Raw genomic sequence first — 18,989 nt, forward strand, 5'->3', positions numbered from 1 at the left:
GGGTGGTGTCATCTGCATATCTGAGGTTATTGATATTTCTCCCAGCAATCTTGATTCCAGCTTGTGCTTCTTCCAGCCCAGCATTCCTCATGATGTACTCTGCATATAAGTTAAATAAGCAGGGTGACAATATACAACCTTGATGTACTCCTTTTCCTATTTGGAATCAGTCTGTTGTTCCATGTCCAGTTCTAACTGTTGCTTCCTGACCTGCATACAGGTTTCTCAAGAGGCAGGTCAGATGGTCTGGTATTCCCATCTCTTTCAGAATGTTCCACAGTTTATTGTGATCCACACAGTTAAAGGCTTTGGCATAGTCAATGAAGCAGAAATAGATGTTTTTCTGGACATTACTTTGCCAACAAAGGTCCATCTAGTCAAGGCTATGGTTTTTCCCGTGGTCATGTATGGATGTGAGAGTTGGGCTGTGAAGAAAGCTGATCACCAAAGAATTGATGCTTTTGAACTGTGGTGCTGGAGAAGACTCTTGAGAGTCCCTTGGACTGCAAGGAGGTCCAGCCAGTCCATTCTAAAGGAGATCAATCCTGGGTGTTCATTGGAAGGACTGATGCTAAAGCTGAAACTCCAATACTTTGGCCACCTCATGCGATGAGTTGACTCACTGGAAAAGAGTCTGATGCTAGGAATGATTGGGGGTGGGAGGAGAAGGGGACAACAGAGAATGAGATGGCTGGATGGCATCACCAACTCGATGGACATGAGTTTGAGTGAACTCCGGGAGTTGGTGATGGACAGGGAGGCCTGGCGTGCTGTGATTCATGGGGCCGCAAAGAGTCGGACATAACTGAGCGACTGAACTGAACTGAAGGAAAAGTTTGCAAGTACTGTTCAGATGGCATGGATGGTAAGAAGTAAGTAAAGAACTAAGGGCATTCTTGTAGTAAGGAATAGCTTGAAGCAGGAAAGCAAAAAATATACTCATGGGGGTAGTAAGACTAGGTCAGTCTGTCTGGATTAGAGGATATGTCTTAGGAACTAATAGGAGCTATGTTAAGACCAGATTATGAAGCCAGATTAAAGAGCTTAGTTTCTATCTCTGAATGGTATATAAGCTGCTTAATACTTACTATGGCTATTTTTATCAAGTTTTTATCTTATGTGTATATCTCTAAGTTAGCTCCTGGGAGGTTAGGAGAATATCTTAAAATCTCTTTGTACTCTCATTATTTCACATGGGGCTTAGGAGTTTGGTGACATTTTAGGAAGCAGGATTTTTAGAAGGCTAAACAAGAATGGATTGAAAAGGAGAGACTAGGATGAGGGAGGACAATTTGGGGAAACGGCCTTATTTTTCAGGCATGTGAAGTAATATGGGTCTGGATTAGACAGGTAGATATGGAAAGGAAAAGGAAGCAATGGATTCAAAAGAAGAATTATGGGGAGTTGGTGATAGATGAAATATGGAGGAAGAGGAGGAATTAAAGGCAAATCTGAAGTTTTGAGAATAGAGATCTAGAAATGAAGAAGTAGCGGAAAGAATCACTGTTGGTGGAAGGGAGATGAGTTTGGTTTTAAAATGTAGGACTGGAAATTAGGGCCACAGATGTTGATTTGGGAGTTATGGCATACTAAAATCGTAGCATATTAGGGCTAGAAGGGACTTCATTATCATCTAGTTTAATCTCCAGAGGCTTCAAGAGATTTTAACTTGTACAGATTCTCCTGAGTAGATACAGTACCAAACCTAGGACCCTGTTTTCCTCATCCAGTAGAAATTGTACCATGCTATTTTCCGTAGTGAAAATGAGGTATAAAATGGGCCCGAGATATAGGAAAGAACATAGGGCCACATGGAAGAGAAAGTAGCAAAGAGAAATACTACAGCTATTTGTGTTGCCCTTACTGTTCCTAGGGCCAAAGCTTACCTTCACTTGGGGCTCCCTGGAAGGCACTTATCCTTTGCTACCCTAAAATGATAAAGTATTTGAAGTTGAATTATAAGAGTTTTTTCTTTCTCCGAATTAGATTGTGGGACTTACTGAGAAGACTGTTTTCGTTGCTCTGGATACTGTTTCCTGTTTGGAGCAGGGCAACAACTGTAGGACTGTGGCCTCCACAGCTATGAACTCCCAGTCATCTCGATCTCATGCCATCTTCACAATCTCCATAGAGCAAAGAAAGAAAAGTGACAAGTAAGTTACAGTTGAAAGAGTTAAGATTTTTAATGTTAGTTCTACTAAAGTTGAATAATAGGTTGCTTCTTGATTTGACATATAATCAAACATCAGTACTCTGAGCACTAGTAATGAATCGATCCATTTAGACTGACTTGAAAGAAAATGAGAGCAGGCAGATGAGCCTTGATACTCACCTACCCTCAAAATTGTGTACCATTCTCACTTACATCCTGTTATTTTCATAGGAATAGCAGCTTTCGCTCCAAGCTGCATCTCGTAGACCTTGCTGGATCAGAAAGACAGAAGAAAACCAAGGCTGAAGGGGATCGTCTAAAAGAGGGTGAGAGTAATTAAGGCCACAGTCATAGATAAAAACCTCTAATACTCTTATTGCTATTGTTGGTGTCTTGACTGGAATATTTCAGGTCACGTTCTAATAGTATCAACAATTCAAGTTTGAGGCTGATTTCAGAAATAGTGAAAAACTGTTTCTTTCCCTTGCACTAATTTCCTAATTTAGGTATGAGATTTGGATCTGGTCCTTGGTTTGATTTCATCTGGCCCAGGCAAGTTTTAGTGTTTGTTTTTTGTTTATCCCCAACTACTTATAATTAAAATCAGTATACTGATTCTGTCATTCCAATTATTCACTATCCTTCCCCAGATGTTGTCACTTATAAACCTCATCAGCATGGTTTCCATATTTTCATTTAAGTTGTTAGATATAAATGATGATGCTCCTAAGGCTAGAAGAACCCCATGGTGTATGCTATTAATATTAGAAACCTTCATCCAGCATGCTAGTGACCTGGTAATCTGCATGCTTTGGGAATGGTCTTTCAAGCAATTATTAATCTAGCTAACAAAAATTAACAACCAGCTCCCATTTCTCAATTTATACTTATTTATCTTTTATGTCATAAAAGATTTTGTCAAATGCCTTGCTAACATCCAGATATACTATGTCTACCATATTTCTCATGGCTACCAGCTTACTAACAGTGCAAAAAATAAGGATTAGTCTAAATTGACTTTTTCTAAGTGAATTCAAGCTGGCTTCTAGTGCTTATTCTTCCATTTCTAGCTTCTTGCAAGCCATTCCTGTAATACTCCATCCCTGTAATAATCTAGAAGACTTATATCAAACTTACTTAAGTAATTTATGGAATTAACTTAACCTTTTTTTCCTGAAAATTGAAATTACATCTGCCCACTCTTCTGGAACATCCTTCTCTGTGATTCCTCAAATATTGACATAGCTTCAGCATTCTTGTTTGAAATTACTTACAGTTCCCTCAGCTATAATTCATCTGGTCCAAGATATTTGAACTCTTATTAAAGTAGTTGAGTTCTCACTTACTACTTCTTTACTCATATTGGGCTTCAGTTCCCTCTTGGGAACTGAGAAGGCAGAAACAGAAATAGTAATTGAGGAATTTCACCTCTTTGTCGTTTATCATTATTATACTGCTGACACAGGGTAGAGACCTATTTCTTCCTCATTCAGCTTTTTGTTCTGAATATATTTAAAAGTGCCCCTTTTGTACTATGTTTGTACTTTTGAGATTTATCCTTCTTCAGAATATTTTTAAAGGTTCTTGTGGCTCCTTTATCTTTTTGTAGGTGTACAGTTCTGAGGGTTTTTTAAAACAGCTTTATTGAGATATAATTCACATGCCATAGAATTCACCCATTTGAACTGTACATTTCAACGGACTTTTGTATATTCAGAGTTGTGCAACCATCACCACAATCTAATTTTAGAACATTTTCATCACCCCCCAAAAGAAACTCATACCCATTAGCAGTCATTCCCCATCTACATCCCTTTCTCTAGCCCTAGGCAACCACTAACCTATATTCCATATAAATGGAATCACATAATTTCTGGTCTTTTGTGACTGTCTTATTTCACTTAACATAAGGTTTTCAAAGATCATCCATGTTACAGTGTGTATCGTTACTTTATTCCCTTTTATTGCAGAATCATATTCCATTATACAGATATACAACATTTTGTTTGTCCATTTGTCAGTTGTATCCAATTTGACTATTTTGAATATTGCTCTGTGAACATCTATGTATAATTTTTTATGAGGACAAATGTTTTAATTTCTCTTTAGGTGTAACCTAGGAGTGTTATACCTGGGTCATATGATAGCTGTTTATATTTCTTCAAAATATTAACATATGATGAATATGCCATAAAACTCACTTTTTTAAAGTGTATAATTCAGTGACTTTTTTAGTATATTCACAAGGTTGTACAACCATCACTACAATAAATTTTAGAATATTTCATCATCCTCAAAAGAAACCCACACCCATTAGTAGCCACTCATTTTTTTCCATTGTCTACCTCCCCCCACCCCACCTCCAGGCAGTGACTAATCGTTCTGTCTTTATGGATTTGCCTATTCCGGACATTTCATATAAATGTAATCATACAGTATGTGAGCTTTTGTGACTGGATTCTTTCATTAACATCTTTGCTGGGTTCATTCCTGTTACAGCAGGTATCAGTACTTCCTTCCTTTTATTGCCAAACAGTATTCTACCACATGAATATATTAAGTTTTTGTTTATCCATTCATTTGTTGATGGACATTGGGGTTGTTTCCACGTTTGGTTATTATGAATAATGCTGCTATGAGCACTGGTGTACAGGTTTTCCTGTGGATAAATGTTTTCATTTCTCTTGGGTATATACCTAAGTGGAATTGCTCAAATGATAATTCTATATTTAACTTTTTGAAGAACTGCCAGACTGTTTTTCATAGCAACTGTACCATTCTACTTTCTTACCAGCAATGTGTAAGGATTGTAATTTCTCCATATTCTTAGTTGTTTTATTATGTCTTTAATTATAGCCATCCTAGTGGCTATGAAGTGGTATCTTACTGTGTTTTGGGTTTGCATTTCCTTGATTGCTAATAATGCTTTATGAGCTTCTCAGCAATTTGTGTATCTTCTTTGGAAAAATGTCCATTCAGATTCTTTGCCCATTTCTTAAATTTGGTTATTTATCCTTTTTATTATTGAATTGTGTGTGTTCTTTATATATTCTAGATACTAGACCATTATCTGGAGAAGGAAATGGCAACCCACTCCAGTACTCTTGCCTGGAAAATCCCATGGACGGAGGAGCCTGGTAGTCTACAGTCCATGGGGTCGCAAAGAGTCAGACACGACTGAGCAACATCACTTTCACTTTTCACTTTCATGCATTGGAGAAGGAAATGGCAACCAACTCCAGTGTTCTTGCCTGGAGAATCCCAGGGACGGGGGAGCCTGGTGGGCTGCCATCTGTGGTGTTGCACAGAGTCGGACACAACTGAAGCGACTTAGCAGCAGCCCATTATCAGTTACATGCTTTGCAAATGTTTTCTTCCATTCTTTGGGTTGCTTTTTCAGTTTTTTGAAGGTGTCCTTTGAAGCACACATTTAAGATTTTTTGATAAATTCCATTCATTTGTTTTTGCCTCTTATTGCTTGTGTTTGGTGTCATATCTAAAAAATAGTTGCCTGATCCAAGGTCACAAAGATTTATGTCTCTATTTTCTTCTAAGAGTTTTATAGTTTTAGATGTTAAATATAGATCTGAGATTCATTTTGAGTTAAATTTTTTAAAAGATTTATTATTTATTTATTTTTGGCTGCACTGGGTCTTCATTGCTGTGCATGGGCTTTCTCTTGTTGCACCGAGCAGGGGATCCTCTTTGTTGCGGTGCACAGGCTTCTCATTTTGGTGGCTTCTCTTGTTGCAGAGTGTAGGCTCTAGGCGTGCCGGCTTCAGTAGGTGCAGTTCATGGGCTCAGTAGTTGTGGCTCTCAGGAGTACAGAGTCAGTAGTGTGGCACAGGGGCTTAGTTGCTCTGTGGCATGTAGGATCTTCCCAGACCAGGGATTGAATCTGTGTCCCCTGCATTAGCAGGCAGATTCTTAACCACTAGGCAGCCAGGGAAACCTTTGAGTTAACTTTTATATATGGTATAAAGTGGCAGTCCAAACTTTTATCTTTTGCATGATATAAAGTTATCCCAGCATCATTTGTTGAAAAGACTATTCTTTACCCATTGAATTGTCTTGGCATCCTTGTCAAGGAATAGTTGGAATCTCAGTTCTGTTCCATTGATCTATATATACAGATATATCCTTATGCCATTACTACACTATCCTGATTACTGTAGCTTTGTAATAAGCTTTGAAATTGAGAAGTGTGAGGGCTCTACCTTTGTTCTTTTTCAAGATTGTTTAGGCTATTCTGTGTCCTTTGAATTTTCATATGAATGTTAGAGTCAGCTTGTCATATTCTGCAAAGAAGTCAGCTGGGATTTTTACAGAGCTTGTGTTGAATCTGTCGATCAATATAGGAAGTATTTATGTCTTTCAATTTTTTCAAGTATTTCAGTTCATAAACATCAGATGTCTTTCCATTTATTTAGGTCTTGTTTAATATCTTTCAATAGTGCGTTTTTTTTTAATTTTCAGAGTACAAGTTTTACACTACTTTTGTTAAATTTATTCCTGAATATTTTGTTCTTTTCAGTGCAATGCTTTTGTAAATGGAATTGTTTTTACTTAATTTCATTTTCAAATTATTTATTGAGCTTTTATATTGATCTTGTGTGTGCAAGCTTGCTGAACTGGTTATTTCTAATAGTTTTTTAATGGAGTCTCTAGGATTTCTATTTACAAAGTCATGTCATGTGTGAACAGAGATAGTTTTACTTCTTTCTGGTCTGGATACCTTTATTTCCTTTTCTTACCTAATTCTCCTGGCTAGAACCTTCAATACAGTGTTGAATAGAAGTGGTGTAAGTGGATATTGTTGTCCTGTTCCTGATCTTAGGGGAAAAGCATTCAGTCTTTTACTGTTAAGACTGATGTTAGCTGTGGATTTTTCGTAGATCCCCCTAGCAAGTTGAGGAAATTCCTTTCTATACCCAGTTGGTTGAGTGTTTTAATCATGAATTTGTCAAATGTTTTTTTCATCATCTATTGACATGATCACATTATTTTCTCTTTTGTCAACATGGTATATTGCATTAATTGATTTTTGGGTGCTGAACCATCTTGTACTCCTTAAATAAATCTAACTTTTTGTTTTTATACCTCTTGTGACTTTACTGAACTAATTCTGTAATTCCCTGAGGTTTGTGGTCACAGAAATGTATGCTTAGTTACTTTAGTAGTTAGCTAATGATTGGTCATATGTGCAAGTGTGCATGCTAAGTTGCATCAGTCCTGTCCAACTCTTTGTGATGCTATGGACTGTAGCCCGCCAGGCTCCTCTGTCCGTGGGATTCTCTAAGCAAGAATACTGGAGTGGCCTCCTCCAGGGGATCTTCCAGACCCAGGGATTGAACCCGCATCTCTTAGTCTCTGCATTGGCACGCAGGTTCTTTACCGCTAGCGCGTCTTGGGAAGCCCAATGATTGGTCTCATTTCCTTTAATGCCTTGAGCCTATAACTCCCTTCCAGCATTTTCCTAGGGCTCTGAGTTTTTGTTGGGGCTTACCTTCAATGCCCAGGTTCTTTACAACTCTGTCTTAGTTTTTACTTCTTGAGCAGAGCCTCAAAGTCATCCAGAGGTATAAAAGGAGGGCCTTTTAGGTCTTTGCTGAGCATGCATACAGCTTTCTAGCTCTCCAGCAATATATCAGAGCTTTTTTAAAGTCCCCAGTGGACATTTCACTCCCCAGATCTTCCTTTTAAGTTTTCAGCCAGGCTCTTGTTTGACCATGGCTTATTAAGTCTGGTGTGTATCATCACCAGATATTTTTATATGCATGTATATGCATGGGCTGCCCTTGTGGCTCAGCATTAAAAGAGTTCACCTGCAATTCAGGAGAAGCAGGTTCAATCCCTGGGTTGAGAAGATCCCTTGAAGAAGGAAATGGCAACCCACTCCAGTATTCTTGCCTTGGAAATCCCACGGACAGAGGAACCTGATAGGCTACAGTTAATAGAGTCACAAACAATCAGACACGACCTAGCAACTAAAGAACAGCAATATATATATAAATGCACATTTAGTAATACATTTGCTATATGCCTTTTAAAATTTTGGCATTGCTAAATTAATTTATTTCCTTTTAATTACACAAGTAGTGTGCATGCATGCTAAGTTGCTTCAGTCATGTCCGACTCTTTGCAACCCAACGGGCTGTAACCCACCAGGCTCCTCTGTCTATGGGATTCTCCAGGCAAGAATACTGGAGTGGGTTGCCATGCCCTTCTCCAGGGGATCTTCCTGACTCAGGAATCGAACCCATGTCTCTTATGTCTCCTGCATTGACAGGTGGGTTCTTTACCATTAGCACCACCTGGGAAGCCCCAAAGTTCATGAATCAACAAGTAGTACATGAATCAATTCCTAGTATACAAACATAAGCAATATGGATGAAGATAAAATCCCCCTTGATTTACCATCTAATTCTAATCTAGAGGTAATTACTTTTACCTGCCTGGGGGGTAGCATTCAAGATTTTTTTCTGTGTATATATTTTTATTGGTGTTTCCTGTTGTTTTTTAAGATAAATGCTATCATATTGCATATATTAGGGATTTCCTCGATGGCTCAGGAATAAAGAATCTGCCTGCAGTGCGGGAGCCACAGGAGACATGGGTTCAATCCTTGGGTCGGGAAGGTGCCTGGAGGAGGGCATGGCAACCCACTCCAGTATTCTTGTCTGAAGAATCCCATGGACAGAGGAGTCTGGTAGACTATAGTCCATAGGATCACAAAGAGTAAGACATAACTGAAGCAACTTAGCACGCATGCATACACGCAGAGCATATATTGTTTTTCAGCTTGCTTTTGTCTCAGCAATATATGTTTGAACTCTGTTTGTGAAGTGTTAGTTGCTCAGTCGTATCCGACTCTTTGTGACCCCATGGACTGTAGTATGCCAGGCTTCTCTGTCCATGGGATTTCCCAGGCAAGAATACTGGAGTGGGTAGCCATTCCCTTCTCCAGGGGATCTTCTGAACTCAAAACTCTTTATCAGTTTATAAGTCTACCTCATTTTTACAACTATCTAGGATTCCAGAGTATACTAAGTTCACTTTAACTATTCCTATTTTGATTGACATTTAGGTTGTTCAATTCTTGACTATGCAAAATGATGCCTCAGTCAACAGCCTTGTGCATGTTACACACATGAGAGTGTTCCCTAGGCTATGTACCTGGAAGAGGAATTGCTAATTTGAAGTGTATACATTTCAGGTTTTTAAATACTACTAAATATTGTCCTCCAAAATGTCTGTCTCAGTATGCACATCCCCTGCAATATATGAGATTATGTTTCCCTATACTGCTGACAATATTGAATATTTTTCATTTGTGCCTATCTTGAACATTGCATGTTATTTTTTAAAACTTGTGTTTCAATTTATGAAATTGAGCATCTTTTCATGTTTATTCCATTTCTCTTTCTACGTTTATGAATTGCCTACTCATCCCTTTGTTTTGTTTTCTATCAGGTTGAATTTTTCTGGTTGACTTTAGGAGTTGTTTCTATACTCTAGATATTAAACCTTGTTACATATATTGTATATATTTTTCTAAGTCTCATTTTTTAACTTTGTTAATCTTATTTATTCATTTATTTGGGTGTGCTGGGTCTTATTTGCAGCACACGGGATCTTTAGCTGTGCCATGAGAATTCTTAGTTGTGGCATATAAGATCTAGTTCTCTGACCAGGCCCCCTGCCTTGGAAGCTCGGAGTCTTAAGCCACTGTACCACCAGGAAAGTCCCTAACTTTGTTAATCTTTTGATTCATTTCTTATGTGTGTATTCCTTCCTATATAGTTTTTTCTTGAGGTAAAATTTATGTGCAATAAAATGCACATATTTAAAATGCTCAATTTCTTGAGTTTTGATAGTCATATGCACTCATGCAACTACTACCCCAAACATAAAAAACATTTCCATCTCCCCTAGAAAATTCTTTTGTGCCTCTTTCCAGTCAGTTCACCCTTCCTATATTCCACTTTAAGAAACCACTTTTCTGACTTCTGTCACCAGATTAATTTTATGTGTTCTTTGACATATAAATGGAATCATTATTTTTTCATGTGTTTGGCTTTTGCTCAACGTAAGATTTTTGGGGCAGATTTTTTTCATGTTCTTTCTTTGATTAATAATGTGTTCCTTTGTACTGCTGAGTAGTATTCCATATGATTATAATACTACTTGTTCTTCCATTTTCCTATTGCTAGAAATTAGGATTATTTCCAGTTTTTGAATAAGACTACCCTGAACATTTATGTACAGGTCTTTTTGTTAACATATATTTTCATTTCTCTAGGAGTAGAAGAGGTAGATACATGCTTAATTTTGAGTGCCAAACAATTCTGTAATATGGTTTGTACTGTTTTATACTCCAACAATATTATGAAAGTTCCAGCTTATCACAGCTTCATAAATAAAGATACTGTCTTAGAAATTCTCAGTTCAGTTCAGTTCAGTCGCTCAGTCGTGTCCGACTCTTTGTGACCCCATGAATCACAGCACGCCAGGCCTCCTTGTCCATCACCAACTCCCGGAGTTCACTCAAACTCATGTCCATCGAGTCGGTGATGCCATCCAGCCATCTCATTCTCTGTCGTCCCCGTCTCCTCCCACCCCTAATCCCTCCGAGCATCAGACTCTTTTCCAATGAGTCAGCTCGTCGCATGAGGTGGCCAAAGTATTGGAGTTTCAGCTTTAACATCAGTCCTTTCAATGAACACCCAGGATTGATCTCCTCTAGAATGGACTGGTTGGATCTTCTTGCAGTCCAAGACTCTCAAGAGTCTTCTCCAGCACCACAGTTCAAAAGCATTAATTCTTCGGCGATCAGCTTTCTTCACAGTCCAACTCTCACATCCATACATGACCACGGGAAAAACCATAGCCTTGACTAGACAGACCTTGGTTGGCAAAGTAATGTCTCTGCTTTTTAATATGCTGTCTAGGTTGGTCATAACTTTCCTTCCAAGGAGTAAGCGTCTTTTAATTTCCAGGCTGCAATCAGCATCTGCAGTGACTTTGGAGCCCAAAAAAATAAAGTCTGACACTGTTTCCACTGTTTTTCCATCTATTTCCCATGAAGTGATGGGACCAGATGCCATGATCTTCGTTAATTCTAGTGGGTGTCAAATACATCTCATCATAGTGGGTTTTGTTTTGTTTTTTTTAACCCCACTGTGCAGCTTACGGGATCTTAGTTTCCAGACCAGGGACTGAACCTGGGCCATGGCAGTGAAAGCGTCACATCCTAACCACTGGCCCACCAGGGAATTCCACCCCCCCCCATCATTTTTTTTTAAATTTTATTGAAATAAGTTGATTTACAATATTGTGTTAATTTCTGCTGTACAGCAAAGTGACTCAGTTTATACATTTTCATATTCTTTTACATTATGGTTTTTCATAGGATATTGAATATGGTTCCCTGTGTTATACAGTAGGATCTTGTTGTTTATCCATCCTATATATAATAGTTTGCATTTATTAATCCCAAACTCCCAATTCTTCCATTCCCTACCCGCTCCTCTTGCTTGGCAGCCACAAATCTGTTCTCTGCTTCTGTTTCACAGGTATGTTCATTTGTGTCATAGTTTAGATTCCACGTATAAGTGATATCATGGTTATTTGCCTTTTTTTTTCTGACTTCACTTGGTCACCTCATCATCATTTTAATTTGCATTTCCAAGACGACAGTGTTCAGCCCCTTTTCACGTACTTATTGTCTATTCATATGTCTTTTGGGGGGGGTATCCAAGTATTTTGCCCATTTTTTAAAATTGTGTTATCATCTTTTTACTGATGATTTGCAGTTCTTTATATATTCTGAATTAAATAATCAGATATGTATATTTCAACTATTTTTTTCCAGTATGTGGCTTGTATATATTTTTAGTGATGTCTTTTGTTGAATAAGAATTTTAAATTTTTATTGAAGTATAATTGATTTATAATGTGTTAATTTCTGCTGTACAGCAAAGTGATTCAGTTATATATATGTATACATTCTTTTTTATATTCTTTTCCTTTATGGTTTATCACAGAATATTGACTATAGTTCCCTGTGCTATAGAATAGGACCTTGTTGTTTATCCATTCTATATATACTACTTTGCATCTGCTAGAACCAAACTAGATGGAGAAACAATGAAACAGTAGCTGACTTTATTTTGGGGGGCCCCAAAATCACTGCAGATGGTGACTGTAGCCATGAAATTAAAAGACGCTTACTCCTTGGAGGAAAAGTTATGACCAGCCTAGACAGCATATTAAAAGACAGAGACATTACTTTGCCAACAAAGGTCCATCTAGTTAAAGCTATGGTTTTTCCAGTAGTCATGCATGGATTTGAGAGTTGGACTATAAAGAAAGCTGAGCACCAAAGAATTGATGCTTTTGAACTGTGGTGTTGGAGAAGACTCTTGAGAGTCCCTTGGACTGCAAGGAAATCCAACCAGTCCATCCAAAAGGAGATCAGTCCTGAATATTCATTGGAAAGACTGATGTTGAAGCTGAAACTCCAATACTTTGGCCACCTGATGTGAAGAGCTGACTCATTTGAAAAGACTCTGATGCTGGGAAAGATTGAAGGTGGGAGGATGAGATGGTTGGATGGCATCACCGACTCAATGGACATGAATTTGAGTAAACTCCGGGAATTGGTAATGGACAGGGAGGCCTGGTGTGCTGCAGTCCATGGGGTCGCAAAGAGTTAGACACACTGAGTGACTGGACTGAACTGAACTGAGAACCAAACTCCCCTTCCATCCCTCCCCCACCCCCCTACCCATTGGCAACCACAAGTCTGTTCTCTGTGAGTCTGTTTTGTAGAAAAGTTCATTTGTGTCATAGTTTAGATTCCACATATAAATGATTCATATGGTTATTTGTCTTTCTGCCTTGCTTCACTTAGTATGATAATCTCTGGGTTTATCCATGTTGCTGCAAATGGCATTATTTCATTCTTTTTTATGACTGAATAGTATTCGGTTGTGTGTATGTACCACATCTTCTTTATCCATTCATCTGTCATTGAACATCTAGGTTGTTTCCACATATTGGCTATTATGAATAGTGCTGCTATGAATGTAGGGGTGCATGTATCATTTTGAATGGCAGTTTTGTCTGGATATATGTCTAGAAGTGGGATTGCTGGATCATAAGGCAACTCTATTTTTAGTTCTGTGAGGAACCTATATACTATTTTCATAGTGACTGTACCAACTTAAATTCCTACCAACAGTGCAAGAGGGTTCCCTTTTCTCCACACCCTCTCCAGCATTTGTTATTTGTAGACTTTTAATGGTGGTCATCGTGACTGGTGTGAGGTGGTATGTCACTGTAGTTTTTATTTGCACAAAAACTTTAATTTTGATACAGTTCAGTTTTATCAAGTTTTGTTTTCTTTAATGCTTAGAGCTGTTGGTGTCTTGTCCAAGAAATCTTTGTATACCCAAAGTGATGAAGATAATTTCCAAAGTTTTCTACTTGAAGCTTTATAGTTTTAGCTTTTACATTAGTTGTATAATCTATTTGAGTTAGTTTTTGGTTATAAACAGATGTGAGTTGAAAATTATCCTCCACCCACCATGAATATCCACTTCTAGAAACTCCTTTACTCCTTCTTTGACTTTGTATCTGAGTGTATTGAGTTGACTAATACAATGTGGATCTATTTCTGGCCACTATTCTGCCCTATTAGTGAATTTGTTTATTCTTAAACCTTTTATTGAATCTAGTGTGTAGTATGTTTTAATCTCTGGGAGGACAAGTTTCCCCTCACTTTTTTTTTTTTGGTATCAAACTGTTTTGATTATTTTATTTCCAGGTGAATTTTAGAATCAAATTGTCAGGTTCTATGAAAAATCTTTTTGGGATTTTTATTGAGAACTGAATTCAATTTATAGATTAAGTATAATTGAGCCTACCTATCCATGAGCATGATCTCTCCACATTTATTCAAGTCTTCTTTTATGTCTTTCAGGAAGATTTGTAGTTTTCTTAATGTAATTATTACACCACAGATCTTGGTAGGCTTATTCTGGAATTTTATAGTTTTTGTTGCTATTTTGAATACTTCTTTTTCTATTTTATTTTCTAGTCTTGTTTAGGAAAATTATTCATTTTCAAATTTCCAACTTATATCTAACCACATTGCTGAGTTGCCTTCTTAGTTTATCGTAATTTGTCAGTTGTGTTGGATTTCCTAGGTAGATATTCACATTATTTTCAAATACATACTTTGGCCTCTTCCTTTCCAATATATATTTTTTTCATGTCTTTTTTCAGTATAAGGCTGCATAGTACCAATGATAGTAACCATTCTCATCTTTTTTTCCTTTTTTTGCTCTAACCAGAATGTTGCTAGCGTTTTACCTTTATCTACCAGCAGATAGCCTTTATCAAGTTAAGGAAGTGACCTTTGAGTCTTGGTTTAAGAATTACATATTTTTAAAATAAGAAATGAGTATTGGATTTTATCATTGACTGGGAATTAATGAACATTTAGTATTTTCTTTTATAAATTATTGATAGAATAAATTTTCTGTCATTGAATCATACCCAGTTGATCATGATAAGTTACTTTCTGTACATTGCAAGATTTCATGAACTAGTGTCCAATTTAGGACATTTACATGTCTGTTCCTATGAGAGAGTAGTCTATAACTTTTTTTTAAGTATATCTTGAGCCAATTTTGGTAATTTATATTTTCTTAGAAAATTATTTTGTCTGAATTGTCAAGTTTATTGATATAATGCTGCATGCAGATTTACTAGTTTTAATCTATTCTGTAATTATGTCTCTCAGTTCATTTGCTTACATATCTTCACTAATTTTTTCCTATTATTATTTGACAGATTTGTATTTAACTGTACTTTTTCTCCTATTTAACTTTTTACTCTCAATTAATGACTTCCTCCCAGGTTATTTTATTCTGTTTAGATGTATGTTTTTTATGGGACTTCCCAGGTGGCTTAGTGGGTAAAGAATCTGCCTGCAATTTAGGAGGTGGAGGAGGCGCAGGTTCAATCCCTGAGTCGGGAAATCCCCTGGAGGAGAACATGGCAACCACTCCAGTATTCCTGCCTGGAGAATCCCATGGACAGAGGAGCCTGGCAGGCTATAGTCCATAGGGTCGCAAAGAGTTGGACACAACTGAAGTGACTGAGCATGCACACATGCATGCTTTTTATGGCTTCCTGAGTTGAAAGCTTATTTCTCTTCTTCTCTTCCTCTTCTTTTTTAAAAAGCTTTTTCCCATTCTGAAGGCTGTCTTTTCACTTTGCTTATGGTTTCCTTTGTTGTGTAAAAGCTTTTAAGTTTAATTACATCCCATTTCTTTATTTTTGCTTTATTTCCTTTACTCTGGGAGGTGGGTCATAGAGGATCCTGCTCAGAATGGGAGAAAATAATAGCAACAAAGCAACTGACAAAGAAGTAATCTCAAAAATATACAAGCAGCTCCTGCAGCTCAATTCCAGAGAAATAAACGACCCAATCAAAAAAATGGGCCAAAGAACTAAACAGACATTTCTCAAAAGAAGACATACAGATGGCTAACAAACACATGAAAAGATGCTCAACATCACTCATAATCAGAGAAATGCAAATCAAAACCACAATGAGGTACCATCTCACGCCAGTCAGAATGGCTGCTATCCAAAAGTCTGTAAGCAATAAATGCTGGAGAGGGTGCGGAGAAAAAGGAACCCTCTTACACTGTTGGTGGGAATGCAAACTAGTACAGCCACTATGGAGAACAGTGTGGAGATTCCTCAAAAAACTGGAAATAGAACTGCCATACAACCCAGCAATCCCACTACTGGGTATACACACCCAGGAAACCAGAATTGAAAGAGACACATGTACCCCAATGTTCACTGCAGTACTGTTTACAATAGCCAGGACATGGAAGCAACCTATATGTCCATCTGCAGATTAATGGATAAGAAAGCTGTGGTACATATACACAGTGGACTATTACTCAGCCATTAAAACGAATGCAGTTGAATCAGTTCTAATGAGGTGGATGAAACTGGAGCCTATTATACAGAGTGAAGTAAGTCAGAAAGCAAAACAGCAATACAGTATACTAATGCATATATATATGGAATTTAGAAAGATGGTAACGATGATCCTATATGCGAGACAGCAAAAGAGACACAGATGTAAAGAACAGTCTTTTGGACTCTGTGAGAGAAGGCGAGGTTGGAATGATTTGAGAGGGTAGCATTGAAATGCGTATACTATCATATGTGAAGTGGATCGCTGGTCCAGGTTCGATGCATGAGACAGGGTGCTCAGGGCTGGTGCACTGGGATGACCCAGGGGGATGGGGTGGGGAGTGAGATAGGAGGGGGTTTCTGGATGCAGAACACATGTGCACCCGTGGCTGACTCATGTCAATGTTTGGCAAAAACTACAATATTGTAAAGTAATTCAGTTCAGTTAGCTTCCAATTAAATAAATAAATTAATTTTTTTAAAAAAAGCTTTTTAAGCATATTCAAAAGAAGCCAGGATGTTATAATGAACCCCCCATGTACCTATCATGCAATTTCAACATGACTAATTTATGACTAGTTGTTTCATCTGTATCCTAACCATTTTCTCGCTGTGATATTATTTTGAAGCAATCCCAGACATATGTTTTTATTTATTTCAGTTTGTATCTGAAAAAAAAAATGAGAAATCTTTAAAAAATATAATCTCCTAAAAATTAATAATAATGACTTAATATCATCAAATGTCTAGTAAGTGTTCAAATTGCCAAGTCTCACTGATTTTATTTGTTTGCATCAGGATTTAAATAAAGTCCACATGTTATTACTTGATAGGTCTTTTAATGTATAGGTACCCCCTCCATCTCCCCTTACTTCCCAACTTCCTAGAATTTATTTATGGAAGAAAGCAGGTTGTCTTATAGACTTTCTCATAGTCTTGAACTTCACTGATTGCATGCCCATGTAGTTTTAACATGTTTGTCTTTCCTCTGTATATCCCACAAATTGCTAGTTGGATCTGGAGGCTAAATCACATTCAGGATCAGTTCTTTTTCTTTTATTTTGTACATACTGTTTGATTATCTCTGTTTTGGTGGTTCAGTTCAGTTCAATTCAGTCGCTCAGTCGTGTCTGACTCTTTGTGACCCCATGAATCACAGCACACCAGGCCTCCCTGTCCATCACCAACACCCGGAATTCACTCAAACTCATGTCCATCGAGTCGGTGATGCCATCCAGCCATCCCATTCTCTGTCGTCCCCTTCTCCTCCTGCCCCCAATCCCTCCCAGCATCACAGTCTTTTCCAGTAAGTCAACTCTTCGCATGAGGTGGCCAAAGTATTGGAACTTCAGCTTTAGCATCAGCCCTTCCAATGAACATGCAGGACTGATCTCCTTTAGAATGGACTGGTTGGATCTCCTTGCAGTCCAAGGGACTCTCAAAAGTCTTCTCCAACACCACAGTTCAAAAGCATCAATTCTTCAGCGATCAGCTTTCTTCACAGTCCAACTCTCACATCTATACATTACCACTGGAAAAACCATAGCCTTGACTAGACGGACTGTGGTTGGCAAAGTAATGTCTCTGCTTTTTAATATGCTATCTAAGCTCCTTTCTTTACTTTTCTTTTTTTTTAATTAATTTATTTTTTAATTGGAGGCTAATTACAATATTGTATTGGTTTTGCCATACATTGACATGAATCCGCCCTGGGTGTACATGTGTTCCCCATCCTGAACCCCCCTCCCACCTCCCTCCCCACATCATCCCTCTGGGTCATCCCAGTGCACCAGCCCCGAGCATCCTGTATCATGCATCGAACCTGGACTGGAGATTCGTTCCACATATGATAATATACGTGTTTCAATGCCATTCTCCCAATTCATCCCACCCTTGCCCTCTCCCACAGAGTCCAAAAGACTGTTCTATATATCTGTGTCTCTTTTGCTGTCTCATATACAGGGTTATCCGGAGAAGGCAATGGCAAGCCACTCTAGTACTCTTGTCAAAAAAATCCCATGGATGGAGGAGCCTGGTAGGCTGCAGTCCATGGGGTCGCTATGGGTCGGACACGACTGAGCGACTTCACTTTTACTTTTCACTTTCACACATTGGAGAAGGAAATGGCAACCCACTCCAGTGTTCTTGCCTGGAGAATCCCAGGGACGGGGGAGCCTGGTGGGCTTCCGTCTATGGGGTCACACAGAGTCGGACACGACTGAAGTGACTTAGCAGCAGCAGCAGCAGCATACAAGGTTATCATTACCATCTTTCTAAATTCCATATATATGTACTAGTATACTGTATTGGTATTTTTCTTTCTGGCTTACGTCACTCTGTATAATAGGCTCCAGTTTCATCCACCTCATTAGAACTGATTCAAATGTATTCTTTTTATTGCTGAGTAATACTCCATTGTGTATATGTACCACAGCTTCCTTATCCATTCGTCTGCAGATGAACATCTAGGTTGCTCCCATGTCCTGGCTATTATAAACAGTGCTGCGATGAACATTGGAGTACATGTGTCTCTTTTAATCTCTCTTTTGGTGGTAGAGCTCCTTTATTTTCAATTGTCCCTGTCTAAAAAGATATATTTAAAACTATACATTTTCCTCTAAGTACCACTTGAATATAATCTTATAATTGTGACAAATGGTACTCTAATTGTTCACTTTTAAATAGGAGGTTTCCTTTTTAAAATTTCATTTATTTGTTTATTTATTTATTTTTCGGCAGCACTGAGTCTTCATTGCTACACATGAGCTTTCTCTAGTTTTAGTGAGGAGGGGCTGCTTTTCATTGTGGTGCACAGGCTTCTCATTGTGGT

The 18,989-nt window shown here is 38.0% G+C and overlaps 1 protein-coding gene across 1 annotated transcript in view; it reads left to right on the forward strand.

Annotated features, from left to right (window-relative positions):
* KIF4A (kinesin family member 4A) overlaps positions 1 to 18,989 on the forward strand; it is a 130,771-nt gene that overhangs the window by 9,849 nt on the left and 101,933 nt on the right. The window contains exons 6-7 of the mRNA XM_055438429.1: positions 1,987 to 2,153; positions 2,384 to 2,478. Of these exons, the coding sequence (XP_055294404.1) occupies positions 1,987 to 2,153; positions 2,384 to 2,478 (262 nt within the window). The remainder of the gene's footprint in view (positions 1 to 1,986; positions 2,154 to 2,383; positions 2,479 to 18,989) is intronic.

The sequence above is a fragment of the Moschus berezovskii genome, chromosome X (assembly GCF_049115385.1).
Source record: "Moschus berezovskii isolate FMDL1 chromosome X, NW_MosBer_1.0, whole genome shotgun sequence".
In the NCBI taxonomy this organism is placed as follows: Eukaryota; Metazoa; Chordata; class Mammalia; order Artiodactyla; family Moschidae; genus Moschus; species Moschus berezovskii.